This window comes from Loxodonta africana, chromosome 8, assembly GCF_030014295.1.
Source record: "Loxodonta africana isolate mLoxAfr1 chromosome 8, mLoxAfr1.hap2, whole genome shotgun sequence".
NCBI lineage: Eukaryota > Metazoa > Chordata > Mammalia > Proboscidea > Elephantidae > Loxodonta > Loxodonta africana.
Window position 1 is genome coordinate 97394207 of NC_087349.1, and position 14680 is coordinate 97408886.

General features: G+C 43.7%; 1 protein-coding gene across 3 annotated transcripts in view; it reads left to right on the top strand.

Moving 5' to 3' along the window:
• The window catches only part of EEPD1 (endonuclease/exonuclease/phosphatase family domain containing 1), a 197755-nt gene that overhangs the window by 94797 nt on the left and 88278 nt on the right, over window positions 1-14680 (top strand). For all 3 annotated transcript variants that reach the window (XR_010322753.1, XR_010322752.1, XM_003406949.4), the window contains exon 3: window positions 2125-2176. Coding sequence is in view for 1 of the 3 variants with exons in the window: in XM_003406949.4 (XP_003406997.1) it covers window positions 2125-2176 (52 nt within the window). In the remaining 2 variants the exon portion in view is untranslated. The remainder of the gene's footprint in view (window positions 1-2124; window positions 2177-14680) is intronic.

Below are 14680 nucleotides of genomic sequence, written 5' to 3' on the forward strand. Positions count from 1 at the left end.
CACCAGGCTCATTTCATTAATGGCAATAGGTTTTTTATAAATGCACATAGCATCTTTCACTAAGGGAGGATACATTCAGCAATCTTGTGGTTAATCGCTATGGCTGCTAACCAAAAGGTCGGCAGTTTGAATCCACCAGGCGTTCCTTGGAAACTCTATGGGCTAATTCTACTCTGTCCTATAGAGTTTCTATGAGTCAGAATTGACTCTATGGCAACGGGTTTGGTTAGGTTTTTGGCTAAGTTCCCTGAACAAGATAAAATGTGGAGACTGGCTTTGGCTTTGGCTCAGGTGTTCAGGTAATGATGCTTAGAGGAGGTAGCATTTGCAACCAGACTGGAAGATGTGAAGAGACAGTCAGTGTTGTAAAGATCTTGGGGAAGACCCTTCTAAGCTAAAGGGACATCAAAAGCAAATGTGCTCAAGACATGGAATGAAAGCCAGTGTGGTTAGGGCAAAGTGAACACCCAAAGTCCTGTCCATTAGCTCCAATCCTGGCTAAACTGTTGTCGCTAGTGCTACTTTCTTGTAAGCCTTTACAACTTTTATTGCACTTCCCAGCGCTGCTTTTAAACAAACCATTTCATTTGGTTGGACAGCGCTTGCTTACTCGTACAGAGAGATTGAGAAGACTTCTGAAAATGTTGGTGAACCTGATCGTGGGCATTACCCCTTCTGAGGGAGGCACGTGGGGCAGGTGGCACTCATGTCTGCCCTGGAGAGCCTGGCCAGCTCAGCGGGAGCAGGGCACAGTGAACAGGGACCACAGCAGGTTAGCTGGAAGTGGGGGATGGGATAGGGAAGAAGCATCATGGCATCAGCAACAGACACCCACCCCCTAAACAATTTCCTTGATTCTTATGCATCAACCATTGTGCTAGTGAGCCCAGCCCAGGACCCCCTCACAGCGTCACAGTGCCCACGAGCACCCCAGCAGCTACAGGTCGAGAGATGAAAACTACGTCCCCTCTGAAACCTGCAGGTCCCTGGGTGGCACCAACGGTTTGTACTTGACTACTCACCTAAAGGTTGGCGATTTGAACCTCCCCAGTGGCTCCATGGAAGAAAGGCCTGGTGATCTGCCTCTGTAAAGATTACAACCAAGAAAGCCCCGTGGAGCAGTTCTGCTCTCTAACACATGGGGTCGCCGTGAATCAGAATTGACTCGATGGCAAAGGTGCGTGAAGCCTGCACCACTTCCGAATTCTCTCCTCTTGGCTGCTGACTGTAGTCTGGGCTCAGGCCCCTAAGCTGGAAACCAGGGGTCTGCACATCTTGTGCCTTCTCTGTCCCCTGCTGTCCCTCTGTGGGTCCCTTTTACCCCAGCTCCGTCCCCTGGCATGGCAAAACTAATCCCTCCTCCAGAAAGTCTCTTGTGACCTTGTCCGGGCTGGGCTTCTCTCTCTGTCTCAACATGTCCACTTTGCACACTGTATATCTAGTCTGACGGTGCCCTCTGAGAGTCTGTGAGCTCACTGAGAGCAGGAATCATTTCATAGCCATCTTGTGTCCTCAGCCACCTACACACAGTAAACCAAAAAAAAAAAAAACTAAACCCATTGCCATTGAGTTGATTCTGACTGATAGCGACCATGTAGGATAGAGTAGAACTGCCCCATAGAGTTCCCAGGGAACGGCTGAGTAGAACTGCCCCATAGAGTTCCCAGGGAACGGCTGGAAACCTTTTGGTCAGCGGCTGAACACTTAACTACTGTGCCTCCAGGGCTCCACTGCACACAGTAGGGCTTGATAAGTGTTTGGTAAACATACCAGCAGAGCATGGGCGGGTCCACTGGTAAGCAGTGGTTTTAGCTCTTTACTCATGGTCATCAGTGGGACATCAGGTAGAGGTTAATACTGAACTTGGCTTACTGGTTTCTTCTTTAATTTCCTCTGAGTTCATCTGAATTCCTTATGTAAAGCAGCTATTAATCTATCCTAGAGTTTAGAAATCTTTCGAACAGTCCTGAAATGGTAATTTCAATTCAAATACAAGGTCACCTTAAGATGGGAGGTGAGGTGTGATGCAGGGTGAAATTTCAGACCTTTGTTCCTGTGACTCCTGCGATGCTTGGTGCCATGAAATGATTTGTTTTCAAGCGTGGTTTTCATTTTTTCTTACAGCATCAAGCTTCTAGCTGTGCAAGAACTACTTGACAGAGAGGCCTTGGAAAAGGTAAGTGTTTTTCTCTTCCTACTCCATATTTACAAACTTGGAGCCCAAGTCCCTGAAGAGGTTGAGGGCTCCTCAGTGCCACATAAAAGTTGTTCTGTTATATTGTATTCCTAGTAGCCAGTGGGAGTCTCTGGATGGTGCAAACAGTTAATATGCTCACCTGCTAACCAAAAGGTTAGAGGTTCAAGTTCACCCAGAGGTACCTTGGAAGAAAGGCCTGGTGATCTACTTCCAAAAAATCAACCATGGAAAGCCCTACAAAGCATGGATCTGTTCTCACACACATGGATGGAGTGTACATGAGTCAACTTGATGACTGGTTTAACAGTTAATCTTACAAAATTGTAATCCAAACTTACTGCATTGTTCATGTCCCATTAACACTTACAAACTGAACTTTCTTTGGCTCTTCAGGGTTGTGGGGAAAGCAGAGGCTTGCCCTGCTGTGGGGCCATAATACCAGGAGCTGGACACCTTCTATGTGTTAGCCCCTTCACATGTGGGCCCCCACTTCCCTCCCATCTCTACTTGGTGTGTGTTATCATCTGGTTTATGGATGAAGGGATGGAGGCCCAGCAAGGTTAGGTAACCTGCCAAAGAAAATGAACTCAGTGGTGGAGTCAACCTTTGAACCCCAATAGTTCATTTCCCAAACCAACACTTTTCTGTTTGACAAGCAAGTTACTGAGTTTGAGTCCCTTTTTAGGCTATTTCTGAGGGTTGGGAAACTCCCTCTCCATGCCCCAACTAATTTTTTACAGTGCTTTGGGAAGAGGTATGCCATGTGTCTAGGCTTTTTGTGTTCAATCAGGCTTACAACTGGAAATCCTTTCTTGTGGCTTCTGTGGGTGACGTAGGGTGGGCTCCATGATGAAGATGAAGCAGCCTGGCCAGGTGCTGAGGCCAAGCCCAGGCCTCCTGCCCTCGCTGTTCCCTCTCTGTCCCTATCCCCGTGAGCCTCCCAACTCACACCAAATTGCTCCCCTGGTGTATATCTTAGTTTCTTAGCACTGCTGTGACAGAAATACAGCAAGCGAGTGGCTTTAACAAACAGAAATTTTTTTTCTCACAGTTTAAGAGGCTAGAATCTGAATTCAGGGCACCAGCTCTAGGCGAAGGCTTTCTCTGTTGGCTCTGGGGCAAGATCCTTGTCGCAGCTTATCTAGCCCTGGCATTCTTCAGTTTCTTGGTGATCTCTACCTGGAATCTGTCTTGCCCCTATTTGTGCTTGCTTGCTCCTGTGCCTGATCTGCTCTTTTTATATCTTGAAAGTGATTACATTTAAGACACACCTTACACTGATATGGCCTTATAACAAAGAAAACCCTATTCTCAAATGGGATTACAAATATTAGGTATAAACCACAACCATGGAGTAGATTCCAGTTCATAGTGACTCTATAGGACAGAATAGAAGTGCCTCATAGAGTTTCCAAGGAGCAGCTGGTAGATTCAAACTGCTGACCTTTTGGTCAGCAGCCTTAGCACTTAACCACTGTGCCACCAGAGTTTCCATATTAAGTATAGTGGTTAGGATTCCAGCACCTATTTTAGGGGGACACAATTCAATCTATAACAGGTAGCTTAGGACTTTTCCTGAATATGTAGCTATAGCAATTACTTAGGATCCATAGCATTAACATAAAAGAAAGTGGTTAGAGAGGTAAGTATCCAAACTACATTATTTTTAGAATTTAAAATGCTTGGATTAGGGCTCAGTCTGCTGGTTGACGCTAAAACGTATCAAGTCTTAAAAACAGGGACAAAGCAGTGATGTGGGGGAGGGTCTGAGCTCTGGCTCTGTATTTGACGTCCCTTCAAGCCTGATTTCCATCATGGATAAAACAAGGATAACGCCGCCTGCCTGACCTCAGACGACGTGAGAATCAAATGAGTTAATTTAACGAAAAGACTTTGTAAATGCCAAAGCACTCTGCTATTAATTCTTAATTATTTATATTAATTCTTAATATACATCCAGCCTTTAAAAAATACTAGGTCTGTCTGTAAAGTACATTACTGGGCCAACTGCAGCATTGGATATGGACAGTAAATTAGATAAAATATTGTACCAGTGTTACTTCACTGAAGTTGAGAACCATCTTCTGATTGTGTAAGAGAATGGCCTCGTTCGTAGGAATTATACATTGATGTATTTAAGCATAAAGGAGCATGATGTATATAACTTGTCAGATGATTCAGAAAAAAAAGAAAATAGTGGGTGTCTGTATATCTTACCGACAGAGCCCATCATGACAAAGAAAATTAAAAAAAAAAAAAAAAAAAGGCTGGATGGAGAAAGAACGCACGTGAATGAGAAAGCAGACGGGGTAAGATGTAAACAGTGGGTCCAGTCTGCAAAGACAGGTATGAGAGTTCTCTGTATGTTCTTGAAACTTTTAAAAAGTTACCCCCCAAAATTCTCTTCTCAGTATTCGTTAAATGAATTGATTTGTTTTACTCTTCCGTAAAAACTATCACACAAAGCTGGCAAATGTGGAGCCTCTCTCAGGTGGATCGATGCAGCGAAAACACAGACCCTGAAATCATTGATTAGGGTTCTCCACGGTGGTAATGTTATAATGCCCAGTTTGGGGAGGCCACATAGCCAAGCCACTCAGGGGGCACAGACCGCCGGCAAAATGGGGTCAGGGCTTTGCTGTGACTGGCAGTGAACATGGTTGTGCTGCCCTAGGGCTGGATGTTGAGGCTGCTGTGCAGAGCATTGTGGAGACTCAGCCTGGATCCCAAATCTGCCTCCCTCCCTCCCAACTGAATTATCTTTGTCAGTTTTTTTTTTTTTTAATTTATTTTTACTGTGCTTTAAGTGAAAGTTTACAAATCAAGTCAGTCTCTCATACAAAAATTTATATACACCTTGCTATAGCACTGTTTTGTTTTTTTTTTATATACTCCTAGTCGCTCTCCCACTAATGAGAGCACACTCCTTTCCTCCACTCTCTATTTTCGGGTCCATTCAGCCAGTTTCTGACCCCCTCTGCCCTCTCACCTCCTCTCCAGACAGGTCTCATGTGTCTTTTTGATCCAAGAAGCTCACTCCTTAACAGCATCATTTTCTATCCCATAGTCCAGTCCAAACCCTGTCTGAAGAGTTGGCTTTGGGAATGGTTCCTGTCTTGGGACAACAGAAAGTCCGGGGACCATGACCTCCAGGGTCCTTCTAGTCTCAGTCAGACCATTAAGTCTGGTGTTTTTACGAGAATCTGAGGTCTGTATCCCACTGCTCTCCTGCTCCCTCAGGGGTTCTCTGTTGTGATCCCTGTCAGGGCAGTCATCGGTTGTAGCCGGGCACCATCTAGTTCTTCTGGTCTCAGGCTGATGTAGTCTCTGGTTTATGTGGTCCTTTCTGTCTCATGGACTCATAATTACCTTACGTCTTTGGTGTTCTTCATTCTCCTTTGCTCCAGGTGGGTTGAGACCAATTGATGCATCTTAGATGGCCACTTGCTAGCGTTTAAGACCCCAGATACCACTCTTCGAAGTGGGATGCAGAATGTTTTCTTAATAGATTTTATTATGCCAGTTGACTTAGATGTTCCCTGAAACCATGGTCCCCAAACCCCCGCCCCTGCTACGCTGGCCTTCAAAGCATTCAGTTTATTCAGGAAACTTCTTTGTTTTTGGTTTAGTCCAGCTGTGCTGACCTCTCCTGTATTGTGTGTTGTCTTTCCCTTCACCTAAAATAGCTCTTATCTACTATCTAATTAGTGAGAACCCCTCTTCCTCCCTCCTCACTCTCATAACCATCAAAGAATATTTTCTTCTCTGTTTAAACTATTTTCGAGTTCTTATAATAGTGGTCTCATATAATATTTGTCCTTTTTGCAACTAATTTCACTCAGCATAATGCCTTTCAGATTCCTCCATGTTATGAAATTTTTTACGGATTCGTCATTGTTCTTTATTGATGTGTAGTATTCCATTGTGTGCCTATATCATTATCCATTCATCCATTGATGGGCGCCTTGGTTGCTTCCATCTTTTTTTCTATTTTAGACAGTGCTGCAATGAACATGGGTGTGCATATATCTGTTCGTCTAAAGGCTCTTATTTCTCTAGGATATATTCCAAGGGGTGGGATTGCTGGATCATACGGTAGTTCTGTTTCTAGTTTTTTAAGGGAGCACCAAATTGACTTCAAAGTAGTTGTACCATTTGACATTCCCACCAGCAGTGTATAAGTGTTCGAGTCTCTCCACAACCACTCCAACATTTATTATTTTGTGTTTTTTTGGATTAATACCAGCCTTATTGGAGTGAGATGGAATCTCATTGTAGTTTTCATTTGTATTTCTCTAATGGCTGATGATCATGAGCATTTCCTCATGTATCTGTTAGCTACCTGAATGTCTTCTTTAGCAAAGTGCCTGTTCATATCCTTTGCCCATTTTTTAATTGGGTTATTTGTCTTTTTATAGTTGAGTTTTTGCAATATCATGTAGATTTTAGAGATCAGGTGCTGATCAGAAATGTCATAGCTAAAAACTTTTTCCCAGTCTGTAGGTAATATTTTTACTCTTTTGGTGAAGTCTTTGGGTGAGCATGCATGTTTGATTTTTAGGAACTCCCATTTATCTAGTTTCTCTTCTGTATTGTTAGTAATGTTTTGTATACTGTTTATGCCATGTATTAGGGCTCCTAGCATTGTCCCTATTTTTTCTTCCCTGATCTTTATCGTTTTAGATTTTATGTTTAGGTCTTTGATCCATTTTGAGTTAGTTTCTGTGCATGGTGTGAGGTATGGGTCTTGTTTCGTTTTTTTGCAGATGGATATCCAGTTATGCCAGCACCATTTGTTAAAGAGACTGTCCTTTCCCCATTTAATTGACTTTGGGCCTTTGTCAAATATCAGCTGCATATCTTTGTCAATTTTTTAATTTTTTTTATTATCATACTTTAGATGAAGGTTTACAGAGCAAACTGGCTTCTCATCAAACAGTTAGTACACATATTGTTTTATGACATTGGTTACCAACCCCACAACATGTCAACACTCTCCCTTCTCAACCTTGGGTTCCCTATTACCAGCTTTCCGGTCCCCTCCTGTCTTCTAGTCCTTGCCTCTGGGCTGGAGTGCCCCTTTAGTCTCATTTTGTTCTATGGGCCTGTCTAATCTTTGGCTGAAGGGTGAACCTTAGAAGTGACTACATTACTGAGCTAAAAGGGCCAACTGGATTATCTTTGGTTACTTAGTACCCTCTCGGTGCTTCCGTTTCCCAATCTGTAAAATGAGAATCATCATAATCCCCAAGTCACAGAGGTTTTGAGAAGATGAAGTAGACAACTCATGTAAAGGACTTAGCACTGTGCCTGGTGCTCAGTTGCCCCCAGAAGTTAGCTGCTGCACATGTTATTTTTCCCCTCCTCTTCCTCCTCCCTCTCCTTCTCTTTCTCGATCCCTCTGTCTCTAAGTCTGATGATGGTTTTGTACTGTTGCCCCATCTCCATACATAACCAGTAGAAAGCTTTACAAGATGGTTTATGCACAGGGGCCAGCTGGGAGCCAAGTTATCTCCATTTCCCCCTTCCTTCTTTTGTTCATTCATTCATTCATTCATTGCCTCAGGCACTCATTGAGCATTCTGTGTGCCAGATAAGTAACGAACATTTCCAGAAAAATCCAGAAGCAACCAGTAATCCTGAACTTGGTAACCGGATGCATTTTGAGTGACCCACTGTTTTTTGTAGTAGGTCCAGTTTATATGTTGGAACAAAATAAGTTCTCCAAAGAGCCTCATGACTTATAGATTCTCTTCCACCTGGACAAGTTGGAGAATCGCTGAGAAAATGTCTTTGTAAACTCGTAAGGGTTTTGCTACTCAGAGTGTGGTTCACAGGTCAGCAGCATCAGACACTTATTAGAAATGCAGACTCTCAGGCCCTCCCAAGACTCCCTGAATCAGAGTCTGCATTTTAACAAGACCCTATAAAGTATCATTTACCATCTCCATCACCGTTACTGGTGAGTCTGTCTTCAGAAAGAACCTGTGTGTTATGTCAGCCTTTTGCTTTCTAGTCAGTTAAGCTTTCTGAAAAGAACAGAAAATGTTAGCACTATCATTCAGTTTCTAGGACCTCAGATCTTACCTTTAGTTTACCTGCTTTTTCCTTTCATTAAGAACTCAAAAAAAAAAAAAACCCAAACCCATTGCCATTGAGTCAATTCCAACTCATAGCAATCCTACAGGACAGAGTAGAACTGCCCCATAGGGTTTCTATGGGGCAGTTGGTAGATTGAAGCTGCTGACCTTTTGGTTAGCAGCCAAACGCATAACCATTGCACCACCACAGCTCCATAGGATTTCTAAGGAGCGGCTGGTAGATTCAAATTGATGACCTTTTGATTAGCAATGGTAGCTCTCAACCACTGGACCATCATACACTTCACCATCATCCTTTATTAAGAATAAAAAAACAAAAACCCGTTGCTGTTGAGTCAATTCCGACTCATAGCAACCATGTAAGACAGAGTAGTAGAACTGCCCCCTAGGGTTTCCAGAGAGCAGCTGGTGGATTCAAACTGCCAGCCTTATGATTAATAGCTGTAGCTCTTCACCACTGTACCACGAGAGCTCCGCATTAAGAACAGTCTTTTTTAGTTTAATACGTGGAGCGAACAAGGAAAGCCTCAGTTAGACACACATCCTACAAACCTCAAAACTATTTGAATGCTTTGCAACTGGACTTCAAATGGTGCCATCTCTGTGCTTTGTAATTACTGATCTCCTGAGATCCCTCCGCGATGGAACTGGTCACTTCTAGACCTTCAGTCCCAACAGTGGGGACATGTACATGTGTCCCTCTGGTAAAATGGAAGCTACTCTGCAGGGGTCATTCCCCTCACAGGCATGTGTGAGTTAAACCTGAAAAGTAGAATATTCAAATTATGTAAAACAATATAAAAGGAAGCAGCACTGTTTTAGGGTCTTCTAGGAAATAGGAAAGAAGCCCTTATGGTCCAGTGTTTAAGTTTTCAGCTGCTAACTGAAAGGTCGGCAGTTCGAATATACCAGCTGCTCCATGGAAGAAAGATGTGGCAGTCTGCTTCCATAAGATTACAACTTTGGAAACCCGATGGGATAGTTCTATTCTGTTATAGGGTCACCGTGAGTCAAAATCAACTCGACGGTAACAGGTTTGATTTGGTTTGGGCTAGAAAATAGGACTTCTTGCTACTAATAAGGCTTTTCCTGTTAACATTAGGCATCGTTATTATGATCTTAGTATTTTAGCTTAAAATTACCAGCCATCTGCCTGAATCGTTATTTACCTATTTTTAGGTAGAGAACCTTTTGATTTTTAGAAGTCCTGAGGTTTCCCTGGTTCCCATAGAACAAAGCCGCCCTGGGAGGCTTCGATTGCAGGAGGACAAGTTGTACTCCCAGCTTTGCCTCTGTTCAGCTGTGGGACCTGGCAGAGCCTCCCTCCCTGGGCCTTCTCTCCTCATCTGTAAAACTGCTCTCTGTGGTTCCTTCCCACATTAAAACTCTTGGGTTTCGTTTTTTGATGTTGATCCTTGGTCACTGTGGAGAGGGGCAAATCTGCCCTTTGTACTCTGTTTTTGAGTATTTTCTCTGCTCCCTTACCTCAGTGGCCCTTACTGAGTTTGGCGGCTGGCCTTCATGCATCTTGGCCCTGTTGTTAGTGGCCGTTGAGTTCGCTCCAACTCAGAAACCCTGGTGCTGAAGTGGTTAAGCATTTGGCTGCTAACCTAAAAGTCAGTATGGGGCAGTTTTACTCTCCTTATAGGGTCGCTGTGAGTTGAAATCTACTAGATAGCAGTGGGTTTGTTTTGAGCTTTGGCTCCAACTCATGGCGACCTTATGTACAACACAGCAAAATGTCGCCCAGCCCTGTACCGTCTTCTTGGTCCTCGGTGTGTCTGAGCCATTGTTGCAGCTGTTGTGTCAATCCATCTTATTGAGGGTTTCCTTCTTTTTTGCTGACTGTCTGTCAAACATAATATCCTCTTCTATTGATTGTTTTTTTCTGATGACATGTCTAAATAAGCAAATACCAGCAAGGTCACCCACGGTAGACAGGTTTCAGCAGAGCTTACATACAGACTAAGACAGACTAGAAAAGAAAGGCCTAGCAATCTACTTCTGAAAATTAATCAATGAAAACCTTATGAATCATAGCAGAACACTGTCATCTGCCCTATTCACTATCAAGACGTGCTTTCTGGGAGGAGATGAATGGTGAGCGCGTGTGCAGTGACCCTGTGAGATGCATGTTCCTAGTTTTCACCTCTTTAAGCTCTGTTTGTCTTAGTACCGGTGCAGTAAATTGGGGAGGAGGCTAAGGGACACCTGGGAAGGTCAGGTCTCTGAATTTTTCTTCTCCCCTAATACTACATAAAGCTAGTCCCCAGACTAGTAACATGGTCTGTCATTTATTTCAAAAATAAGCTATAGACCATACAATCAACACTCTGTTTCTACACCAACTTCTTGTTGTAAAAAATTGTTAGAGCTGTGAGCAAGTGATCTAATACGAATCAATACCAGGACATAAGACATTTCTGTGAAGAAGTGTTTTAGATTTAGATGTGCTTTCTGTCAAACATCCATTAGGAACAAGAAGAGGAATGACTTGCTCTGAAAAGGATGTATGTCATGCAATGCTCTGTTCACTTTGCTTGAACAGTGGAAATCTTTTGTCCTTCTGAACTTAAATCACACAGACTTGTTTCCCAGGCTTTTTAAACGGGCCCATCAAATGCCTTTAAACGTGGCATTGCATGAAAGGAAGTAAAATATTAGCACAGATTGATTTAGAAAGATCACTTTTCAATGACCCTTTCAAACAGCTTCCTGCAAAATTGCAAACAATAGTTTGGCCACTGACTCCAGCTGGAGGTCACCCTTTCCCTGGTATGACCAGAGGGTGGGGCACCCAGCTGACCTAACCCAAGACCAAAGTCTGCTTGGAAAGCTGCTTGTGTGAGCCGAGCTGGGAGGCATAAACCACCGACTCGTGGCCATTGCCTACTGGGGCCTTCCCAGACCACAGCTCTGCTGCCAATCAGAAGCTCACTGAGTTCATGCTCTATCCATCTAGAGCCCAGGCTCCAAGAGCACACAGACTGGGGTTAACTCTAGCTCTACCATTCACTGTTGGCTGACCTCTTAGGCAAGTTACTGATAAGCCTCAATTTCTTGATCTGTAACATGGGGTTATAATAATACTGTGGGGTTTACAAGGAACTTTTTGTTCTTGGTATCTGAGAGATAACCTCTAAAATCATGGAATTTCCCCAATGATTGGAACCTTTGTTATCCATGGGGGCTCCAGAACATACCTGAAGGTTAATGCTAATGAGGTGACTCTTGAATGGGGGCTGGTCAGACCAAAGAGACCACCATGCGATATTAGCCCGACCTCAGAAGAGGGGATGGGGGCTGGAGGTTGAGTTCAACCCCATGGGCAATGATTCAGTCAGTCATGCCTATGTAATGAAATCCTAATAAAAACTCTGGACACAGAAGCTCAGTGAGCTTCCTGGTTGGTGAAAGACATCAGTGCTTGGGAAGGTGACACATACCTTTTTGGGACATGGAAGCTCAGCATTGGGAACCATTCTAGACCTCACCCTTTGCATCTCTTCATTTATATTCTTTTTGCTATAGTAAACTATACTCATAAGTAGAGAGTTTTCCTGAGTTCTGTGAGTTGTTTCACAGAATTTTCAAGCCCAGGGTGGAAGGTAGTGGGAACCCCCAAATTTGTAGCCAGCAGGTCAGAAGCGAGGGGGCCTGGGAACCCCTTAACTTACGGCTGACTTCTAAGTAGGGACTGTGCCTTTAACTTGAGAGATCTGACCTAGCTCTAGTAACCAGGGTCAGAGGAAGAAGTATTGCATTTGTAGTTGGTGTCAGGGAGGGTATTTAGAGTTAGAGTTAGGTTGTGTGTTAGAGAAGTCAGACAGACAGACACAGAAATGTACAGACAGACAACCTTTATAACAGCCCCCACCAAGAGACTAGCTGCCCTGGGCAGATCAGAATTAGCCCCCTTGAGTCCATTGAGAGAGTTCTTCGTCAGTATGGAGAATGAAGACGAGAGAAGGTAAAGAACTGCCTCAGGGTGTTTCACTGGCCATTTAAATAGGCAGAAAAGGATCCAGCAGCAGATCAGGCTCTCATCTGAGACTCTAACACGGGGAGACTTTTCAAGGCCTCCGGTAAGGACAGTTCGAATCTGCCAGGCGCTCATTGGAAACTCTGTGGGGGCAGTTCTACCCTGTCCTATAGGGTCGCTTTGAGTCGGAATCGACTCGACGGCACTAGGTTTTTACTGGGTGGGTAGCTTTGGCAGGAAATTACGAGCCAGTGGAAGGCCTCGCGGATAGCAGTACTGAGTCTGATGGACAAAGACCCTACCCACAGTCACCTTCGGCCCTTTCTTCAAGTTCCCCTTGAAAAGAAGGAACCCACTATGGGTTCCAGAATCTCTGAGAAATCCTTTTTTGGTATGGATGAAATTGAACCCCTAATTCTAAACCAAAAAAAACCAAACCCATTGCCATCAAGCTGATTCCGACTCATAGCAACCCTATAGAACAGAGTAGCACTGCCCCATGGAGTTTCCAAGGAGCACCTGGTAGATTCGAACTGCTGACCTTTTGGTAAGCAACTCTCAACTTCCTAAATAGTTAATAACCACTGAGGACCCCTTCAACCAAGTATCTTCTGGTGGGGACATGGCCTCACGTAGAAGCAGGGCCTCCTGCTGGTTTTCTAGATATGGCTTCAGTCTGTTTTCAATACTCAGAGACCATGCTGGTCCTTTGGAGGACTACCCCAGGGGCTCCTGTACTGAGATTCTCTGGAGGAGAGGACACATCACCCTGACTGAGGGAGTCTAGCCCTCGCTGAACCTTCAGAGGTTGTTTATCTCCCTCTGTGGTACACATAAATTCATTTCTCATCAGTTCCTCTGTTCAGTCTGGCAAAAGCTGGGGGTTGGGAGTCTCCTTTTCTTCACTTTATCCCTGTCCCCTTCTGGTTGGTGTGCCCCTACTACAGCAGGAGAGTGAAGGGGCAGCTAAGGGTGCTCTTGAGGATGGAGGGAAAGAGACCAGCAGGCACAAGTTCCTCACCTCTCGGGTTTTTAAAGCGAGTTTATTATTTTTCCAAACAAATATACTTTATTTTGATTGCATAACATTTAGAAATGTTTAAACAGCAAAGTATTATAAACAACATAAAAAATATTAAAAAGAAAAACAAAATGAGAAATAAATGCTTACCAAATGCCAACTCCTCAGATTAATCTATGAATTTACAGATTAACTAATGAAAATACTAATAAGTTTAGCTGGGGATGTGGTTGCCGTTGATGTGTTTTTTGTTTTTTTGCTTTTTTTTATTGTTATTTTTAAAACCAATGAACATTTATTGAGGTAAATATGAGGTTACTTGCACAAATTTCTTATCACATCTCATAGAATAGAAACTTTCCTTAATGTTTCAAATGTCTACTTGGTCGTGTCAGACTTCAAATATGGTTTCAGTAATAGTGGACCAATTAATTAAATTATAATGCAGTACTTATATGATCGAATGCTAGAGGGTACAATGAAATGGATATTGTATTCTTAAGAGTTATATTTAAACGATGTCTATAGAGATCTTGGGAGTTGTACTTACGTTAAACTTCAATTCAAGAGCAAATGCAGCATCAATAAAGTAACAGAAATTAAACTGGAAAAATCAAAATCAATTTAAATTCACTGAAAGCACAATAAAATATTATTAGAAAAAAAAAGAATTAATCTAACGAGAGAAAACACATCAGATGTCCTGTGGTGCTTGTGGATATTCAGGAGTTGGCTGCTGTAAACCTGGATCACACCTCCACACATCTCCCCGGATCACACCTCCACACATCTCCCCGGATCACACCTCCACACATCTCCCCGGATCACACCTCCACACATCTCCCCGGATCACACCTCCACACATCTCCCCGGATCACACCTCCACACATCTCCCCGGATCACACCTCCACACATCTCCCCGGATCACACCTCCACACATCTCCCTGGATCACACTCCACACATCTCCCTGGATCATACCTCCACATCTCCCTGGATCCCTGTGCCCTCACAGCCCACCCCTTCCTGCTCCCCTGGGTACCAGAAGATGCAGGACATGGCTTGACCCTCTTGAGCCATTGCCCTGGGCTGCATGTGGAAGAGCAGGAACAAAGGAGCCACTTGGAAAATCCTGGATTCCAAACTGTCATTCTGCCAACTTTTACCTGTTGTGACCATTTCTTTTCTTTTCTTGAGTTGTTGAGCTTTCTCTTGGTCAACATAACTGCCTACCACCATCCTTAAGCCATTTTCTTATGGGAGCTAGTCTACCTTTGATTGAAGGAAATGATGCTTTCCAGGTGTTTCTCCAGCTCTGCAGCCGTCTTCCTGTAGGAGTCAAGGTGTCAATGTGTAAGGATGGTATTTTCATACATTGTGG